Genomic DNA, 21848 nt, shown 5'->3' with positions numbered 1-21848 from the left:
TTTAAGTTCATAGTCAGAAAAAATAGACAAAAATAAGGAAAGAATGAAAGGCTGGTCATTTCTGATTCCAAATGGTACATAATTAACATATTTACTTCAATCAACCAACCAACTGACCAACGAACGAACCCACACATTGATGGAATACTTACCTTGTCGCTCACAGAAATGTTGAGGACAAATCTGGTGTCCCCGTTTTCATAGTCCAGCGTTCGGTTGACTGTCGTTCCTCCATTCTGTTGGAAAATCGAAAAGGCACCATCTTCGTTTCCACCCTGAAAAGAAAACATTTTTCTTAAAAACTCTTCAATGAATGTTATTTTCTATTGTTTAGGAAGCAAATGTGGATTTCACTGTTAATGCCACCAAACAAGCTGAATACTGGGATGACGCGTTAGAGGTAAAGATTGGTTGGCTTGCTGTTGTTTTTAACAACCGATTTTGCGACTGATACAAGCTTGTTTTCTTTCTTAGTGTAGCCAAAATAATGCAAAACTGGCTACTAAATCATCATTATGTGATTTGTTTTTGTTGTCATTTGTGTCTTGTGAAAGTTTTGCCGATCGCTTTGTCTTATGTCATTATCTGATCTCAGTGAGACTTTGAGAATGCACATGTCCAGGCACCTGTAGATTGTAAACGCGGTTAGCTGTCTGTGTCCATCCACTTCAGGCTAGTCTTTGTACTTAAGCCGCTCACCTTTGGAGAGACGGGTACCTCGGGCCTGCACGCGGTCAGTTACGCAACGTTTATGACCTAACCGGGTGGAGCCTCCCGGAGGATGTTTTTGTGTTGTTGATCGATGCGCTCCGATCAAAGCCTCGTTAAGAGGGTTCAAGAATGTGAGTTTAAATGAGATCCACTCTCCTCAAATGTTGGCGCTCCAAGTCTTCTTCTTCTTCTTCTTTTCCCCTTAAGCTAGCTGCTAGCAACGGCCGGGCCGCGACGGGCTGGTTCGGCGAACGGTCGCCGACGTCATCAAATCAGGGGATTCCCCTATTAGTTAGTACACAGAACTGGTTCGGTGGAATGTTCGCCGAGCGTTCGACGAGCTGGTTCGGCGTGGTTCGGCTGTGGTCGGTGGCGGGCTTAACTCCTATTCCTGTTCTCTCGTGCCCTTTCCCCACCTCCTGTATCACCAACCCCTTCCCATTTTCTGCTTGTCTGTGTATCTGTTTTGTTTTTGTTTTGTTTCTTCGTTTCCTGAAATGAGTTAATGTATTTATTCCGCCATCATGCTAACCCTTGTTTTGTAATTACTATGATTGCTTAAAATAAGCATTATATGCTTGAGTATGTAATCATCCATGCATTGTTCTTGTCATGATTAAAATTGAATAAAGTTCTGTTTAAACCAAGAATGTGAGTTTTCTCTTTAAGGTTGCGTGTTCAGCCGTGTGTGTTTGTTAGATTGTGATTTGTTTACTTGCTTGACCAATGAGATGCGATGTCAGTTTTATTAGCTATATCTTCTGATTGGTGGCTTTAACCCTACCCATTTCTAAGTACTTGATAGCGTTTGAGATTTTTGGTAGGCGAAATCAAGAACACAGGAGAGATGCAAAACAAAGTCCTCTTTCCAGCCCACCAAATAATGACAAAAGGGACTGTTCTGTCCCTCATGTGGCTACCTTCCCACGCGGGGATCAGGGGAAACGAACTGGCCGACAAGGCGGCAAGAGAAGCAGTTATGTCAAACTTGCCCGTGAGTGACATCCGACTCTCCTGCACGGAAGCCTCACAGCTGCTTGCCAACATGATAAGAGAAGACAGAAAAAAAAGCACTCTCAAACGAGTGCGAAGAGAAAGGCTGGGTTCACTTTTCATACAACAGGAAAGGTCACCATCTGCCACTACCCCTCAGACCCAAGAGACTGCTGCGTCGAATACGCACAGACAGCAGCCGCATCTATTGGTACCATGTGACCTGCCAGTGTGGTGCAGTTGGCCACCTCACACACGTGTTTGAGGGCTGCGGTGCCCTCAAACAGAAGATGGCTGATCTTATCCAATACAGAACAGAGAATGCTCTCAACACATCTCAATGCTTTCTCCGACCCCACTCATCACTCGGCCAGAAACCGATGATGATCCTAGCTACCACTCTGAGCAGGTCATCTGTTGCCAGCTGGTTCTAGGGCGCTTCCTAGCATGCTCAGCCCAGAAACAGCAAGGACAATGGACCCTCGCCCAGCCGAGGCAACAGCCGGCGATGGGGACCAAACCAAATGTGCCTCCAGATATACAATTTCGAGAGACATGGCACCCTGGATGGCTGAGGCAGAAGCCTCCAGGTAAGTCAAATAACCAAATCGCCACCAAACTCAGATAGCGTTTGAGCAGAGGCTACAGTTCCACAAGCTATTCAGATCCAAAATGTGCCTCAAGACACACATAGAACCTTAGACGGCCGAGGCTGTGGCACCTAAGGCTTCGTTCCATGAAAACGCCCCTAGAAAAAAAACTACCAGACGGCAAGGCACCTGCCCCTGGTCCCGTGACAACACAAGTCACTACTCGATGCAGGTGACAAGAGACCCACACGCCTGACTGCAGACGTCCAACCAAGGCGGTAATTTGGATACACCTAGCGAGGCTCTGCCTGGGTGGGGTAGTCCTGAAGAGAAACGGCGGAAGACAGGTAAAAAGTGTCTTCCACATCGCCTTCCCTTATAACCCTACCCCCGACCAACCATGGCTCAGTGCCCCAAAGACCCAACAACCCCTTGAGCAACAGCCTTATAGCGCTCACACACATAATGACCCAGCCGGGTCTCTAAACCAACTCCATTGCTACTTGACACCAACCTCCAGCTCTGGTGCCTTGGTGGCTGGGAGCTCGAGCACGACAGCAAAACGTCCTTCGCGGCGGCCCCCTTTATTTATTTATCATTATTTGTTTTCTCTAAATCATCTAAAGTAGGGGTATCATCCGGGTACGTGCCCCTAATGGTTTGACCGTGAGGGCGTTACACAACATGTATCAACGATTTTTGGCAGAAACGTCCAGAACTGAATTATACCCCTGTCACACTAGGGCTGCATCCTCACGGCGTTCCCGCGGCGTTGTAAATTTCTCAGAGCGCCGTGGGATCGCAGGAAAATTCTGCGATTGACTGCGCCCTCACGGCGTGCTAGAAGTTGTCACTGCGCGTCCGCGGCGTGTCGATTAAACGGAAGTGCGTGAATACGACAGGGGAGTGTACTCTACGCTTTGGGGTTGGCTCACAACGCACTGGCAACTTCATGCAAACGCCCTGCCAACGCTGACAGACGCGGTAGAAGCGCAGTGACATCCCCAAGGACTCCGTGAGGTCTCCGTGCAAACGCCCTGCAAACGCTGATGGATGCTGTAGAAGCGCAGTGACATCTCCGTGAGGTCTCCGTGCAAGCGCCGCCGACTACCACTGTGTCCGTACTGCGAGCCCACCGAGCTCTTGTGGCGTGGTAGGAGACAATTCTGCGCTGTTACGGCGACCCTACGGGGACCCGATGGCGTTCCTACCACGCGCATATTAGAACGCCGAGCGACAGCGCGTACTTTGTGCATGCTCAAAGTGCGCGCCGTTGCATGGCGTTCTTGGCGACTCCATTGCGTCAAATGGAGATGCCACCGCGTTGCTCCAGCGCTGTATGAGACCCTACTGCGCGCACCTCGGCGTTCTTCATTTTTCTTGGACTCCGCGGGAACGCCGTGAGGACGCAGCCCTAGTGTGACAGGGTATTAGAGAGAAGACGGACTTGTTTTGTACGCTGTTATCCTAGAGACCGCATGCTGTGGCCTGCATTGTAATTATTGTGTGGCCACCCGAACATTGGCTGGGTCGGCGAGGAAAGGATAATGAAATCAAGAGAATTGTGAACCGACAGTCCTGGTTTTCAATAGTTTAATTTTGCATCAAGTGATTCGTCGGTCTGTGCCAATGACCTCTTGTCTATCCCACTCTACATACGATCGTTCGTTTTTAACACAAAATAAAATTGTAAAACTGATTAAAATGCTTACGGGCTACCTAACATGGATATTGCATTTTATTTACTGTTTTTAATTGTTTTAACATAGTTGATAGTAAAGCTTTAAACACTTTAGAGAATGCAGATTCATATTTTCTCCGCACCCTCACCACACACACATACACACACACACACACACACACACACACGCACGCACGCACGCACGCACACACACACACACACACACACACACACACACACACACACACACACACACACACACACACACACACACTTTCTTTCGGTATACCTCAGCAGCTCTAGTAATTAGGTCTTAAAACTCACCTCAATCTGGAAAACCTTGTTGGCATCAAATTGAAAGTTTGCGCCGCAGTCTCTGTCTACAAGATCCGACGTTAAGAATGTTACAACTGACGTGCCTGTTTTGGACAACTGGAATAAACACAGTACATAAATGTTCCAAATATAACTGATTAAAATTCCAGAAAATGTCTTAGCGTCGAATATCACACAGATCTATTCCTCAACGCCGCACTAAAACATCGAGCATACGAAAGCGCACACACACACAAAGGGAACACAAAATGTTGACGAAAACGCTGCAGCCGCAGCAGAAGCAGAAGAGAGGAAGACATCAAATAACTTCATAGAATATAAATGAATCGTACCTCCAGAATAGCTGTCGACAAATTTCTGTTTCCAGTAAATTCTGGTGGATGGTCATTTGTGTTCTGTATGATGATCGAAATTGTATGCTGAAATAAAGCAGAGAAAGATTCTCAGTCAGACAATTTTACATTTGATGTCACGCGTGCTAGTTCCAAAACCTCGGATACAGGAGCTTAAAACCAGATCTTTCGAAAACACAGTAAACAAAAATCTCACAAATATTTGTTCAGATACCCGATAGCTGTTCGTCCTTGTTGGCACACAAGGACGCGTTAAGAAATAATAAAAAAAATAATGTGATTGTGAATCTTTGCTTTATCATTACAACAACAGCCTGCCAAACGGTTGTGTGACGTGTCTAGTGTGTTGGCGAAGTGTCTTGTGCTTGTCACTTCTCGCTTTCAGCCTTCACCGCTGGCTAGCACCGTCTGTCCTTTTTAGGACAATGCGAAAAGAGAGCAGAATGCGTCAGTCTCTCCTGCCAGTACAATAACCTCTCCACAACAAGCCCTATGTAGTGCCTCCATCGCGGCGACAGGCGTAAACTGGGTACCGCAAGGCCCCAGGCTAGACTACAAGGACTCGGAGGAGGTTGGCCCCTAGACGTGCGGCATGCGGGCCCACCGGAGTGTGGAAACGCCCAGGTGCCCACGAACCAACCTCCAGCTATGGGTCAAATAGCCGGGCAGGATAGGCTCGTCAACCCTGGCAGGCAGCTATCCTAAGAGAAGACCACTCTGAATTCAAAACGAGGGTAGAGGAGGCTCATCAACCATGGAAGGAAACTCGTCTAGGAGAAGGAAAACTCCGAAATGAAACCCACGCAGTCCCTCGAAGACGGAACGGCACTGGCCTTTTTTAGGCGGGGAGCAGACCGGGTGCCTACGCTACCCTCGACAAATGGTTGTGTCATCAACGTGATTACAACAACACATGACAGTATTCACGCATGCGGTGGAAAAAGTGATATAGGTTACACACCCCGAGTTCTGAATAGCTTGCATATTTCCCAGACGAGGACCACGACGTTTTCATCAAAAACACTAACTCTTTCAACACAAACCTCCTGGTGCCTGCTTTCCTCTCGCCAAGACCTTCCGCATAACTATGATTCATGTGTGAAGCTAGTTCTCTTCTCCGCATTAATTACTAAATTTGGACAACAACAACACAGGCTTAGTTAGATATTGATTTTGTTGCTAAAATTGATCCACGATTACTTTGTTCGAAAGTTACTCGCCTTGAACCCTACACAGTGATCTTTGAGCCAGTGGTGCGTGTCGGAGACGCTTTAAAAATGAATACGAACCGCTACGTGCATTGTAGTGCTTTAACGGCACATTTTGGATAATCAACAAATGCCGAAACTTGTCAGCGGTACTTAAACTAACGAGATTGTCTTAGAATGACTTGAAATGAGCTGAATGCGGGACTGTAAACGTACATGAGCTTTGACAACCAGAGTTTCCCCCTTGATTTGTTTTGATTTTTCTCAAAAATATTCTGTTTTTGAGTTTTATTTTATAATTGTTTGATAACACATAATATGACATTGTTGTCCTAGTTGAGCAAGTGTACATTTATCGTTTGAATGGCATTTTGTCACTTATATTTAAAAACTATGACGGTGTTTCTAATCGATACGACGTGCCTAAATTCTAAATTCAGACCTTGATCAAATTAGTTGTTGGGCAGCACGTTAGAAAGTTACATTTAATGAAACCAAAACCAAACTGCTGAATATAAAACGTGATTTAAACCAAAATGACCCTTTATTTTTCAATGGAATTCTCCTGGAAGACATAGAAGAACACAAGCATCTTGGCTTTTGTTTGCAAAATTATTGTAAATGGGACGCTCAAATCAGAAATATTGTGAAAAAGACCACTTTGTTGATTAAAGGCACAGTAAGCCTCCCGTAAACCATCACAGATACGGTCAGGCGTTTACACACAGTACAAACACCCTTTCGTTTAAACACTCACCGCTTGAGAACATCATAGGTGCCCTACGTAAAGAACGAGCAATTTTCAAAGAATTTATTTTCGTTGACCGTCTGATCGGCAAATCAGGCGCCTCGTTTTGGCGCTAGAACTAACTTTTAAAATCTAGATAATAAATTGACAGCTTGTTACACAAACATTCTTAAATAATAAAATAATTCTTTTTTCATCAAGACAAGATCAGTACAATTCGAAGTTTTGAAAGTTTCAAAAAAAGAAAAGCCCGGAAACGTATCACGCAAACCGTCTTTCTCGTAGCAGACGACGGTTGTGCCTAGCCCCCGTTCCTCTGAACAGTCAACTGCCACCGCTCTAGCTCGTGTCAATTGCAGCCGTGTGTTGCGTTTAGATTCAAAGGTACACAATAACGTGTTCTTGCAGATACGCTTACAGCGAGTCGCATTGAAATCACAAACTGACGACTACATTGTGAAAAAAGGAAACTGGATCACACGGGTTCGCGATGGCTAAGGGGTAAGATAAACCACGCAAAAATAAATTCGTTGAAAATTCCTCGCTCTTTACGGAGGGCACCTAGGATGTTCAAAAGCGGTGAGTGTTTAAATGAAAGGGTGTTTGTACTGTGTGTAAAAGCCTGAGAGTATCTGTGATGGTTTACGGGAGGCTTACTGTGCCTTTAACTGTTTAAGATAAAAGTTATGCAGAAAAAGTTTGGAAATAATGTATAAATCCTTTATTTTGCCACATTTTGATTATGTTGATGTGTTATGAAATAATTGTACCTTGTCAAAAACACTGGAAAAATTACACCTTGAAGCTTTACGTGTTATAATTGGCGGTGTGCGGGGAACCAGCCATGATAAGATTTATAAAGAAAGTGGTTTCTCTAGTTTACAGGAAAGCCGAAAACGACATAAATAAATGTTATTTCACAAAATGGTACATGGTAAATGTCCACAATATTTAATTAACCTCTTGCCACCACTAGTCTCTTCCCTAGATCCCTACCTCAGAAGACGACCACTTGAAAGATTTGTACCAGCACATAGGACAGACATATTCCGAACATCCTTCATTCCATCCTCCACAGTTTCATGGAATAATTACCTGATGTGATTAAAACAACAAATTCAACAAGCGATAATTAGAAACCTCAATTCAGATTTATGTAGACGGGCGCAGTGGCGTGGTGGTAAGACGTCGGCCTCCTAATCGGGAGGTCGTGAGTTCGAATCCCGGTCGCTGCCGCCTGGTGGGTTAAGAGTGGAGATTTTTCCGATCTCCCAGGTCAACTTATGTGCAGACCTGCTAGTGACTTAACCCCCTTCGTGTGTACACGCAAGCACAAGACCAAGTGCACACGGAAAAAATCCTGTAATTCATGTCCGAGTTCGGTGGGTTATGGAAACACGAAAATACCCAGTATGCCTACTCATCGAAAGCGGAGTGAACTGACTGTGCTCTCAGAGTATAGTGTGGGGAATCCAAATGGGCAAACGAGCTCACACGTAACCAGAACATTCTGGAACGCTAAAGAAGAAGAAGATTTATGTAAACGCCATTTAAAAGATAACGCACGGTGTGTTTGCGGTGATCCAAATGAAACAGCCGAACATTATCTATTAAACTGCACTTTGTATGCAGATGCTCGTCTGACAAAAATCAATTCGTTGCCTGTTCACTTCAGACGCGTGGAAATATTATTAAAAGGCAGCGAGCAATATTCTTTTCGTAATAATATATTGATATTTGAGTCGGTCCAATCGTTTATTGTCAAATCCGGCAAACTGATTTGATGGATGTGTTCACGCATATGTATTGTGTATGTGTGTGTGCAGGCGTATGTGTACCTCCACACTGCCTCTCTCTGTGTTATCGTATTTGATTACATAAGCAGCGTTTAAGTAATGATTAGTATCGTTTGTCTTGTATTTTATATCTTAACGAATTACTGCCTTCCATAAAAAAAAAATGTACATTTACTTGAACTTACATGTTGCATGTCTTAGACTTGATGTTCTCTTCCCACGCGCTTTCGTCCTAGTCTCTCCTTGTGGTTGCTTGTACGTTCTGCCCCCTCCCCCTCCCGCCCGCCCGACACCCTCTTCTTTTTTCTCTTCTGTAGATTCTTCTGTTCTTATTTAGTTCCCCATCCCCATTCATTCAATTTGTACTTCTAGTTTATTTTTGTTATATCCACCATTATGAAAATGTGTGTAATTTAGTATTGTTTTGGTCACGTAATACATGTATAAGCATTTGCTTGAGTGCGTGTCCCGGTTGTATGTTTTGAATTGTTTCATGCAAAGAATTCTGAATAAAATTTTTACCAATACGTTTTAGAAAGGCGACGAATCGTGTTTGCTGATAAATATATATCATTTTTGCAACTCAATTCGGTAATCTACAAGACGTTCTTTCGGTAACCTTGAAATACGCGCTGGTACCAATGGAATACACAGCGTATTCACCTCCTCGGCTACCAGAGACAAAGAGGCAGGTCATGGGATACGGTCGGTTTAACCGTTGTTGTTGTTTTGTTTTGGAGCTATACCATTACAGCTCTACGGTTGAATTTCACTCCTATTAATGCAAACAAAATACAACTTTCATTCGCGGAAGAGCACTAAACAGATCATTCCATGTACAAAAAAATACGCTCATACAGGCATCACCACTACCACCATAAAACATTACACATACCTCATCATTTCCTCCTCCAATACATCGAAGGTAAATATTCCGGTACTCATCAGTACTCGTAGCATCACACCATTTCTAAACAAAAAAGTCAATATTTAAAATATATTTGAAAACAACACAAGATAAAGAAACAAGTCGCGTGAAGCGATATAAAAACATTTAGTTAATCTGTAGGCATCAAACGAAAAGATTAACACCAAAAACTAGTCATCGCCGAGACTAGATTCAGATAGTCTCGGCTACACTTCCCTGAAGACCGAGACGGGTCGTTTTTAATGACATCTTTAATGAGCAAACTAATTAACTAATTGTTAAGCTTCCGAGCAGCAATCCCAAAGTCCGGCCTTCGTCGAAGGCTGCTTGAACAAAATTTCAATACATTTGGTTAAAAAATGAGTGTGTGACAGTGCCGCCTCAAAAATCACTAACAAGTCGCGTAAGGCAAAATTACAACATTTAGTCAAACTGTTGAAATCACAGAATGAAACTGAACGCACTGCATTTTTTTTAACTGAGAGACAAGGACTACTACTAAAGGACGTGCACAGCGTGATTCCTGACTTCGCTAGCGAAGTCCAGTTTTCCTCAGGCTCCGCAGGCCCCTTGTTCTATTTTTAGCCGCAATTCGGCGTAGGAGTTTGGAAGAACTTTTTCAAATGTAATACAATGGGTTTTTTTCACATCGAAGATTGTTGTAGATATCACACTGGGAGCATTTATGTATTAGATTCTTTCCTAGCGAACATTTTAAATTCAGTTGAGGTGGTGCAAAGTACGCACTATGTTGTTTGTCGCAAGGTTAGAACCGGACAAGAGTGCATTGGTCTAATATGCTGGCGGCGATTCTGAGTTGAAAATTCTTGTTTACCAAGTGTTTAGCTGTTTCTGTGCCTTCAAAATGCCTAATACGTGTGGTGTGGTGAACTGTAAAGGAAATTACAACGAGAAGAATAAGTGCCGTGTGTTTAGACTGCCAAGAGACGAGTCTGAGAGACAGAAGTGGCTGGTTGTGCTCCCTCCACGCGAACATTTTGTTTTAGATCCAGCGAAGTTCTTCATCTGTGAAAAACATTGGGGACTCAATCCTCCTATGGTAACATTGCCTGGTGGTGCCACACGGCCTGCGATCCCTCCATGTGTTACTGCCTTCCATCGAACAAAAAAATGTACATTTATTTGAACTTACATGTTGCATGTCTTAGACTTGATGTTCTCTTCCCACGCGCTTTCGTCCTAGCCTCTCCTTGTGGTTGCTTGTACGTTCTGCCCCCCTCCCCCTCCCACATGCTGTGATGTGCCGACATCGTGCCTGCCCACGCCCAAACCTTCACCTCGTCCGGCGAAAGACGAAGACAAACAATTGAGGCACTTTCTTCAAAAGGATACCATCTCTTCACTGGCCTCATTCAATCCCGAGAAAGACTTGCAGAAACGGCACAAGAATGTGATAATTTCAAGATCAAGTGACAGGTTTGTTTGTGTTTTCATGTCAGAAAACTTTCATGAATCTCATATTTCCGTCATTGTTGACAACATAGCGACTCTGTGCTCTCCTTTGACCCTCAGTGCTTTCAAAAATGGTATCAGTGTGCCACTGGGCAAGATCCTAAATCCAAACAATGGTCTCAGCTCCTATTCCCAGTTCCATGAAGCTGTGCGCGTCTCAGTCAACTATGACATCCCCTTGGGCCAGGTGCTGAAAAAGATGGTGACACTTCTACAAGGTCAGTCTTCAGAATGTTCAGATAACAAAAAGGAGAAAAAGTTGGATTTCTTGACGCGTCAGTTGCAGCTCTTGACAGAAAAACAGTTTTCGATGAATGACTTTTGTTTTGCCATTGAGTCTTTCAGTGCAGTTACGAACAGTCGAGGGAGTATTTGGTCCTGCCAAGTAAGCGCAAGCTACAATCGATTGTTGCATCTGTTGATCAAGATGAAGTACCGAGAAAAACTTTTGAGAAAGTGCATAGCCATAAGCCTCAGCAACGGAATGTTTTTCTTTTGGTTGACGAAATGAAGATTAGGCCGACTGTTGCGTTTTCTGGCGGGGTGCTGAGTGGTATGGCCAAAAACAATCCAGACTGCAGAGCAACTGCCATGCTGTGTGTTATGATGAAGTCGTTGCACAAAGGACCCAGTGTGATGATTTCTGTGACACCTGTGCACAAGCTGACAGCAGCATTCCAGTTTGAGATTGTAAAGGAAGCGGCAGCTGCTGTTTAGAGGTCAGGTGGGTGTGTGATAGGTTCCATCACGGACAATCACAAGGTGAACCAGCAGTATTGTAAGCTGTTTGACCGGACCGGTGACACTGATAGTCTTGCCACAGCCAAGCATCCACGTGACGATGGGCGTGTCTGGTTTCTCCTGTTTGACACTGTCCATCTACTGAAATGTATCAGGAACAATTGGATCAGTGAGAAGTGCCAAAAGATAAGCTTTGACAACCGATCAGCGGCGTCTTTCACAGATGTCACGCAACTGTATGAAGCCGAGAAAGACAGCGTTCTCAAGATGACATCCCTCACTCAAGCTGCTGTCAACCCTTCAAAACTTCAACTACAGAATGTGAAACATGTACTGAGAGCTTTCAACGACAAAGTTGTTGCTGCATTGACACTGCAAGGCTGCCATGAGACTGCCACTTTCATCCAAACTGTCGTCAACTGGTGGAACACAGTCAATGTGTCTGGGAAAGGGCAGGACCGGCGCCTCAACGATCCCCATCGAGCTGTTCCAAAACCAGGGTCTACAAGTCTGGATACATTCCTGGGTTTTTTCCAGGGGGCTGACTCGGGGCATGGAGCAACACGCATCCAGTGCCTTACCCATGACACCAAGAAGGCACTAGTGCAGACCATGCAGGATCTAGTGGCTGTCTGCAACTATTTGTTGACATCTGAAAATTTTGAATATGTCCTTCTGCGGGAAATTCAAAGTGGCCGACTTGAGGGGGAGTTCTCCGTGTACAGGCAGTCCACTGGCGCAAACTCCTTCACATGGGGACGTCTTCTATGCTTGCAAGAAACGCCTTGCCAGACATGCCGCCACGTGCCTCAAGTCAATTGAACTGCAGCCCGAGCCAAAGGAGCACACCTGCCTGGGCCCTGTCATGCTAGAAGATGCAGCCTCCATTGATAAATACACTGCAGAAGTGACACTGACTGTCAATGAGGAGAGCAGTGCTGCCTATGTGGCCGGGTGGCTGGAGAGCAAGTGTGGGGGTGACCTGGCGTTCAGTGATGAAGAACCACTTGTGACCAGTGAAGTCAAAGACTTTGTTGAGACTGTCTCCAGAGGCTCCCTGACCATTCCCCATGTGTCGACGTTTGAACTTGTGCGGCTTGGACTGTGTTTTGTCAAGAAGGCGCGTCACCGTGCTTGCTGCCGCAAAAGACTGGGCAGTATTCTTCCAACAGCCGCCAACTTCAACAGCATTGACATTAACTGTTCGAAAGTCTACACGCATTTGTCGAATGTGCTGCTGCATGGGATCCAGAATCTGGAGAAAGACCATCAGAAGAATGCCGTGCTGCTTCAGACATCAGTGAAAAAGGCCCGGTTGGCAGATTGAATGCTGCAGTCAGGTAGTCTTTTTTTGTTTTTTGTTTTGGTTGTTGTTGTTGTTTACTTCTTCTTCTTCTTCTTCTTCTTGTTCCTGGGCTTCCCTTTTCGGGGATGAGAATTTTGCGTGTATGGCCGTTTGTTATACCCTGCTGCATGGGCAGCCATACTCCGACTTGGAGTGATTAAGAATTTTTTTTATGAATACAGATAGATTACAGGGCTTGAAGGCAGGAAACAGTGCAGATAAAAAGCAAGACAAGAGACGGAAGATGAGAAACAAGGAGAAAGGATAGACAGTGGGAACATTGTTGCCAGCCTATTTCAATCCGCGGGCTACCCTCGCGGTAGTTGTTGTTTACAAAAATGTCCAATCAAAATCTCTGAAAATATATGTAATTAACTCAACTTGTTCACCTTTTGTAGAGCAAATGTGATTCAGAACTTTAAAAACTATAATTTATTAATCATGTCGAATGATCACAGCTCTACTATTACTAGTCTTGTACAGTTGGGTGCAATGCTGTCAGTCCGAGTAATTGTGGTATTTCAAAGCATAAACATGCCTAGATTTTTTTAAATATATCTATATCTGGGCTTCAGGCAATTTGTGTTGCACCTGAGGACTCAATTTTAATGATTGTGTTAGGTAGAAAGTGGTAGTTGGCAAACGAAGCGATGGCCTCTGCTAGCGAAGTCAGGAATCACGCTGTGCACGTCCTTTAGTAGTAGTCCTTGCCGAGACACTACAGCTTCGTCAATCCCCGCGGCAGTTTTCCCGTGCAACACGAAGTGAAATTGACTTTCTGACCTTGTTTTGAATAAAGCATATTATATCTATATGTTTTAGGAATCAGAAAATGATAAAGAATAAGATGAAATCATTTTTGGATCGATTTCTTACATTTTAATTGTAGCACTAATGAACTTATTTTCGTTAATTGTGATCACATTTTAGGAGTAAACAGAACATAAACTTTTAGATGTAGAATTTGATGAAGAATACGATGTAATCAATATTGAATCTGTTTGCGACAATTTCATTTTAATGACAACTTCAATTAGCAAACTCATTAATTAACTTTTAAGCCTCCACGCTGAAATGCAATACCAAAGTTCAAGCTTCGTCGAAGATTGCTGGACCAAAATTTCAAACAATTTGGTTCACAAATGAGGGCGTGACAGTGCCGCCTCAAGTTTCACTAAATATGACGGATATGACGTCATCGAAGACATTTTTCGGGAGAAAGAAAAAATGGTCTGGGGATATCATACCCAGGAACTCTTATGTGAAGTTTTATGAAGATCGGTCCAGAAGTTTTCTCGGTACTGATCACACACACACACACACACACACACACACACACACACACACACACACACACACACACACACACACACACACACACACCACGACCCTCGTCTCGATTCCCCCTCTATGTTAAAACATTTAGTCAAAACTTGACTAATTGTAAAAACCGAATATGACGTCATCAAAGATATTTATAAAACAAAACAAAAAAAAGTCGCGTAAGGCGAAATTACTACATTTAGTCAAGCTGTGGAACTCACAGAATGAAACTGAACGCACTGCATTTTTTCACAATGACCGTAGTCCGCCGCTAGTGCAAGAGGCAGTGAAAGTGACGAGCCTGTTCAGCGCGGTAGCGGTTGCGCTGCGCTGCATAGCACGCTTTACTGTACCCAGGGGCGGATCTGGGTTTTGAAAGGGGGGGGTGCAAAGTTCTTTTTTTTTGTTGTATCTTATCAGCGAAGGCGCGAGGCGCCGAACCGATGGCGCGAAGCGCCGAGCATGCTAGGGGGGTCCGGGGGCATGCCCCCCCGGAATTTTTTTTTAAAAAGGAAGAAAAATTGTGCAATCTGGTGCAATCTGAGCGTGTAAAGTGCTATTTTCAGGTGATACATTTTTCTTCTTTTTTTTTTTTCTTCTTTTTTTTTTTTTTGTCCCGCTGGGGGGGGGGGGGGTGCAATTGCACCCATTGCACCCCCCCCCCCCCCAGATCCGCCCCTGTTGTACCTCTCTTCGTTTTAACTTTCTGAGCGTGTTTTTAATCCAAACATATCATATCTATATGTTTTTGGAATCAGGAACCGACAAGGAATAAGATGAAATTGTTTTTAAAGCGATTTCGGAAATTTAATTTTAATCATAATTGTTATATTTTTAATTTTCAGAGCTTGTTTTTAATCCGAATATAACACATTTATATGTTTTTGGAATCAGAACATGATGAAAAATAAAATAAAAGTAATTTTGGATCGTTTTATATAAAAAAAAGTTTAATTAAAATTTTCAGATTTTTAATGACCAAAGTCATAAATTAATTTTAAAGCCTCCATGCGGAAATGCAATACCGAAGTCCGGCCTTCGTCGAAGATTGCTTGGCCAAAATTTCAATCAATTTGATTGAAAAATGAAGGTGTGACAGTGCCGCCTCAACTTTTACAAAAAGCCGGCTATGACGTCATAAAAGACATTTATCGAAAAAATGAAAAAATGTCTGGGGATTTTATACCCAGAAACTCTCATGTAAAATTTCATAAAGATTGGTCCAGTAGTTTACTCTGAATCGCTCTACACACACACACGCACAGACACACACACAGACACACACACACACACACACACACACACACACACACACACACACACACACACACACACCACGACCCTCGTCTCGATTCCCCCTCTATGTTAAAACAATTAGTCAAAACTTGACTAAATGTAAAAACAAGTCGCGTAAGGCGAAATTACTACATTTAGTCAAGCTGTCGAACTCACGGAATGAAACTGAACGCACTGTATTTTTTTCACCAAGACAGTACAGCTTCGTCAATCCACGTGAGAAGGAAATCGCTCACCTCCCACGTGCAAAACGCAGTGATATGCACACCGCAGAATAGCGCGGTAGCGTATTGTGCTAAGCAGGAAAGCGCGCTTTTCTGTATTCGTGTTAACTTTCTGAGCTTGTTTTGAATACATCCTATCATATCTATATGTTTTTGGAATCAGGAAACGGTAAAGAATAAGATGAAATCATTTTTGGATCGATTTCTTAAAGTTTAATTGTAAGACTATTTAATCTATTTTCGTTAATTGTGATCACATTTTAAGAGTAAACATGACATATGTATATATTTTTAGATTCAGAATGTCATGAAGAATACGATGCAATCAATTTTAAATCTGTTTGCGAAAAATCGATTTTAATGACAACTTTAATGAGCAAACTCATTAATTAATTTGTAAGCCTCGAAGCTGAAATGCAATACGAAAGTCCGGGCGTCGTCGAAGATTACTTGACCAAAATTTCAACCAATTTGGTTTAAAAATGAGAGCGTGACAGTGCCGCCTCAACTTTCACGAAAAGCAGGATAAGACGTCATCAAAGACATTTATCAAAAAAATGAAAAAAACGTCTGGGGATATCATACCCAGAAACTCTCATGTAAAATTTCATAAAGATCGGTCCAGTAGTTTACTGTGAATCGCTCTACACACACACACGCACAGACACACACACACACACACACACACACACACACACACACACACACACACACACATACACCACGACCCTCGTCTCGATTCCCCCTCTATGTTAAAACATTTAGTCAAAACTTGACTAAATGTAAAAACAAGTCGTTAATTAATTTGTAAGCCTCGAAGCTGAAATGCAATACGAAAGTCCGGGCGTCGTCGAAGATTACTTGACCAAAATTTCAACCAATTTGGTTTAAAAATGAGAGCGTGACAGTGCCGCCTCAACTTTCACGAAAAGCAGAATATGACGTCATCAAAGACATTTATCAAAAAAATGAAAATAACATCTGGGGATATCATACCCAGGAACTCCCATGTAAAATTTCATGAAGATCTGTCTAGTAGTTTTCTCTAAATCGCTCTAAACACACACACACACACACACACACACACACACACACACACACACACACACACACACACACACACACACACACACACACACACACACACACACAAACACATACACCACACCCTCGTCTACGTTAAAACATTTAGTCAAAACTTGACTAAATGTAAAAACAAGTCGCGTGAGGCGAAATTACTACATTTAGTCAAGCTGTGGAACTCACAGAATGAAATTGAACGTAGTCCGCCGCTAGTGCAAAAGGCAGTGAAAGTGACGAGCCTGTTTGGCGTGGTAGCGGTTGCGCTGTGCTTCATAGCACGCTTTACTGTACCTCTCTTCGTTTTAACTTTCTGAGCGTGTTTTTAATCCAAACATATCATATCTATATGTTTTTGGAATCAGGAATTGACAAGGAATAAGATGAAAGTGTTTTTAAATTGATTTCGACAATTTAATTTTGATCATAATTTTTATTTTTTTTTAATTTTCAGAGCTTGTTTTTAATCCAAATATAACATATTTATATGTTTTTGGAATCAGAAAATGATGAAGAATATGATGAACGTAAATTTGGATCGTTTTATAAAAAAATTATTTTTTTACAATTTTCAGATTTTTAATGACCAAAGTCATAAATTAATTTTTAAGCCACCAAGCTGAAATGCAATACCGAAGTCCGGCCTTCGTCGAAGATTGCTTGGCCAAAATGTCAATCAATTTGATTGAAAAATGAGGGTGTGACAGTGCCGCGTCAACTTTTACAAAAAGCCGGATATAACGTCATCAAAGACATTTATCGAAAAAAAGAAAAAAAAACGTCCGGGGATATCATACCCAGGAACTCTCATGTCAAATTTCATAAAGATCGGTCCAGTAGTTTTAGTGGGGCTCGTATGTTGCAGACGCACTCATAAATCATTCACATCTTGCAACAAACACCATACTTTGTGATATTGTTCCTTATAATTATTTAAGGGATTTCAGATACAGAGCCACTTCAGAAATCGTTTCTTTTGTCTTTGATAGGGAATAAAAGGCTGCATTTACAGCAGACGAAATTCGTACCAAAAGCGCTCAGCAGTAAATATTCCCAACTCAGCAAATGTAAAATTCAATGGTTTACCATGCACCAGAAGTTGTCTGCTGATAACACATGCATGACATAAATACTCTTATGGGTATTTTTGTGTTCTGGTATTTAATTTGATCGTTTTTAGAATGTTATATATCCGCAGCATGAAAATTCAAGATGGCGGCCTCCGCAACATTGCGTGTTTTGATTTGAGCGAAAGCAACGTTTCTGAAGGTAAGTTTTCAAGAATACGCATCCATTCACCAATGTCACATCATTTTACTGTTTAATTCTCCCCTGGGGTCTGTTATTCATCGGGTGAAGCGCTGAAATGCAGAGACTTTGTTTAATCATTAGCTGGATTGTGATGCTGAGGCAAAAAAAAATAATAGGTGTGGTTACGGTAACATAGCCAAAAAAATAGGGTAGGAAGGTAGGCAATCACTTTTTTTTTTTTTAACTTTTTTTTCTAATGTGTACAAATTAAACCTACTTGACAGGGAAATAAGTGAGCGACTCGAGCGCTTTCGCTTTCATTGCGTTTTCTGAACTCGTTTACTTGTTTTTTGGGGTATTTTTTTGACAAATGTAATAAAAAGTTATAGGGTCGGCCCCCCAAAATAGGGTAGGTCGGGTTACCGTAACCACACCTATTTTTTTTTTAGGCCTGATAGATCTAGATCTATCTGTTGATTACAAGTAAGGAAATCATGATCGCCACGCTGGTGATTTTAAACAGATTAAACGAACTTTGAATAAAAGGCGAGGAGAAAGAGATTGTTCATGGTATGATAAATGATTAGTCCTGCCTACGTTAAGGACTTCCATAAGGTGGGGAGGGGTAGAGTCAAAAACTGAGTGAGGGTAGGCCAGATAGTAGGATGACCAGCTGGAGATAAAAACACTCCACTCCCCATGTCTTTACAGTGTTGTGATCAAACTTTCAAAGACGGTAGGTAACAGACAAAAGCATACAGTGTATGCTAATCAAATGAGATAAGTGGTTTTGAAAAATGAAGAGGTACCGCTCTTTGAGTTTTACAATTTTGGTTTGTTGCTTGTTTCTCATCCTTTTGCTTATTTGAAGTTGACCGTGCATTGGTGTGAATTTTATTTTTACAGGATATATACAAGAGTTACACCACATGCCGGTTCCTGGGAACAAGCGTTCTGCATTTATTCCGGTGCCACAGAAGGGAGCCGATTTCACTAGTAGTAGTACAGTATTGTACTACTGTATCAAGGTTTGTTACCTAATACATCTTAACAGTAAGATATTTTTATTTGTATTAATTGGAACATGTTTGCACATCATTTGTAAGCGACCTCTGTGAATTTGATGGGTTTAACGTACGAACCCTCACTATGGTCAACATTCTGTTAGCGACTGTTTGAAGCGAATAAATGTAGCGGTCAGAAAGATTCCAGAATCAGTTGGGTCACTGGAAACTGTGTTTGTTTGTTTTTTAACCTGAAACAGTAAGAATTATACGAATTCATGAAATACAATTTTCTTTCATTTTGGTCTGTTGTGTGAAGACTTGCTAACCCGGCTTTGACCGACTCTCTGAGATAGTAAACATTATTCAAATACATTCAAATAAAAATGTCACTTTTCATCTTTTGTGTGAAGGGTACCCCAGGCTGATTTCCTGCACCATGGATGTAGAGGAGGCCAGACAGTCTGCTTCTCATTCCAGCTGTGTTGCGTTTTTTTCTGCTCGTGAAGTGTATCGCCACATTGCCAAAGCCATTGGCCAAGAGAAGTCACCCTGTCTGCCCATTTTGCATAGCCTTACAGGCTGTGACACTATGTCGTTCTTCAATGGTATTGGGGAATCAGAAGGCTTGGGAAGTATGGCAAGCATTTGAAGACGTCACTCAAACTTTCTTCAGCCGGTTGTCTGCTCCTCTTTGTAAGCTGAGTACCACTGACAGGGCAGCACAAGAGCTTTTTGGTGTACATCTGTAGGACAAAACCAGCAACGTACTGGGTGTAAACAGTGCTAGACGGTACCTCTTCAGTAAAAAGAGCTGCCAAATTGACCATAATCCCCTTACAAGTGAGGTGCTGCTGCAGGACATGAGATTGAGAAGAGCCATCTACCTATTAGACTTCCAAACTCTGTGGGCTGGCAGTTCAAGGCTGGAAAGTGGGAGTCATTCTGGACGAGCTTTCAAGAGGTATCCAGCGTGTGCCGAGAACTCATGAGGTGTGCCTGCAAGAAGAGCTGTACAACAAAACGCTGCAAATGCTGCTAAGAAGGACTGCAGAGCACAGCTCTCTGCAAATGTGCTTGCATGCCTGTGAAAACTGTCAACATCTAAACTGTGCAAAAATATTATTGCACCCATTTTCATACCCCAACTCAAACTTTTATTCCTGTGTCATTTTATTCAAACTGTCTATGCCATTAAAGGCTCGCATCTTCGCTATCTGGCACATTTTTTTTTAACATCATCATTTACGCCGTCAAAATAAGGATACCCTTGACGTGACAAAGAGATGTGACAAAAACTTCGGGTACCTTTTAAAAAGCCGACGACAATTCCTGAGGCACAACTGGGTCACTGTTGTATACGAAGAGAAAGTCAACTTGATTATCCATCCAGAACAGGTTGTTTTATTTCGCCATCTTGCATATTTCTAGTGTTGTGCCATTGTACCTACTGATGTATGTGTCGATCTCACGGATGAGATGTTTATGTGTCAAATTTGAGGGATACCCAAGTCAACTAAAATCCATGTATTTTAGCAATGACCAAGTGGGTTGCGTTGAAACTTTCAGGAATGTGTGTCTACGCACGAGGCGTAGTTCAACCGTTTGAGTACACTTTCAAATCTTCACGAAATAATATTTTAAAAACTGCCACAGGTTTGTTGGCTTACATCCCACATATTTTTGACTTCGCATGTATATATGACAGATGGTTGTTTCAAGTACTGCCAAAGTTTCTTTTGAGTATAGACACTTGCCGGAATGTGCTAGTTGTGTAAACACATGAGAACAAACAACGTTTTCGAAATACAGCGATTATGAATTTTAGTCGACTTTTGAGTTGATACATTACATTTTTATCAGTTTTATTTTGGGGGTACCCTTATTTGGGCGGCGGTCAAATAACCCATGTAAAGGCCACCTTTTATCTTAAAAGTGTTCCAGTTAGCCAAGTTGAGTGCCCTCAATAGCATACATTGAATATAACAGCACAGGAATGAATGTTTTCGTTTTGGTATGAAAATTGGTGCAATATATTTATTTTTGCACAGTTTAGGTAATCCACAAATTCTTCAACCCTGCCACCCACACCGTCCAATCATTCTCTGCACCAACAATACATGTATTGTTTGTTTAAAAATGTGTTTGTGTTAGTTTCTATTGCAAGAGAATGTCTTGTAGCATCAAAAATGCCTAAATACCCTTTTATTGGCGGCCATTTTGAAAATTGTAAAAAAAACTACTGATTTCTTAATTTTTTCACGGTGGCTCTGTATCAGGTTTTGTTAAGCAAAAGCAAATGTCCATTTACGCCAAATTTGCTGTTAATCACATGAAGTGAAATATGCCTAACATACCCAACCGTTTACACTGGCGGCCATTTTGAAAAATTGTTTAAAAACTACCCATTTTTTTATTTTTCGCGATGGCTCTGTATCAGGTTTTGTTAAGCACATAAAACTCTTCATATTTGCTTAATTTGGTGTTTGTTGCATGATTTGAATGATTTTGCAACATAGGAGCCCCACTATTTACTCTGAATCGCTCTACACACACTCACGCACACACACCCTTACACCACGACCCTCGTCTCGATTCCCCCTCTATGTTAATACATTTAGTCAAAACTTGACTAAATGTAAATATTCGCGTAAGGCGAAATTACTAAATTTAGTCAAGCTGTGGAACTCACAGAATGAAACTGAACGCACTGCATTTTTTCACAATGACCGTAGTCCGCCGCTCGTGCAAAACGCAGTGAAACTGA

General features: G+C 42.3%; 1 protein-coding gene and 1 pseudogene across 1 annotated transcript in view; one reads left to right on the top strand and one right to left on the bottom strand.

The window, feature by feature from the left end:
• LOC138960783 (uncharacterized) overlaps window positions 1-21848 on the bottom strand; it is a 112495-nt gene that overhangs the window by 44139 nt on the left and 46508 nt on the right. Inside the window, exons 5-8 of the mRNA XM_070332432.1 lie at window positions 9312-9386; window positions 4644-4730; window positions 4300-4407; window positions 153-275 (exon numbers count right to left, since the gene is read on the bottom strand). Of these exons, the coding sequence (XP_070188533.1) occupies window positions 153-275; window positions 4300-4407; window positions 4644-4730; window positions 9312-9386 (393 nt within the window). The remainder of the gene's footprint in view (window positions 1-152; window positions 276-4299; window positions 4408-4643; window positions 4731-9311; window positions 9387-21848) is intronic.
• Window positions 10093-12885, top strand: LOC138960936 (uncharacterized; annotated as a pseudogene).

This window comes from Littorina saxatilis, linkage group LG3 (assembly GCF_037325665.1).
Source record: "Littorina saxatilis isolate snail1 linkage group LG3, US_GU_Lsax_2.0, whole genome shotgun sequence".
Classification (NCBI taxonomy): Eukaryota; Metazoa; Mollusca; class Gastropoda; order Littorinimorpha; family Littorinidae; genus Littorina; species Littorina saxatilis.
This window is presented reverse-complemented; position numbering and strand designations above follow the sequence as displayed.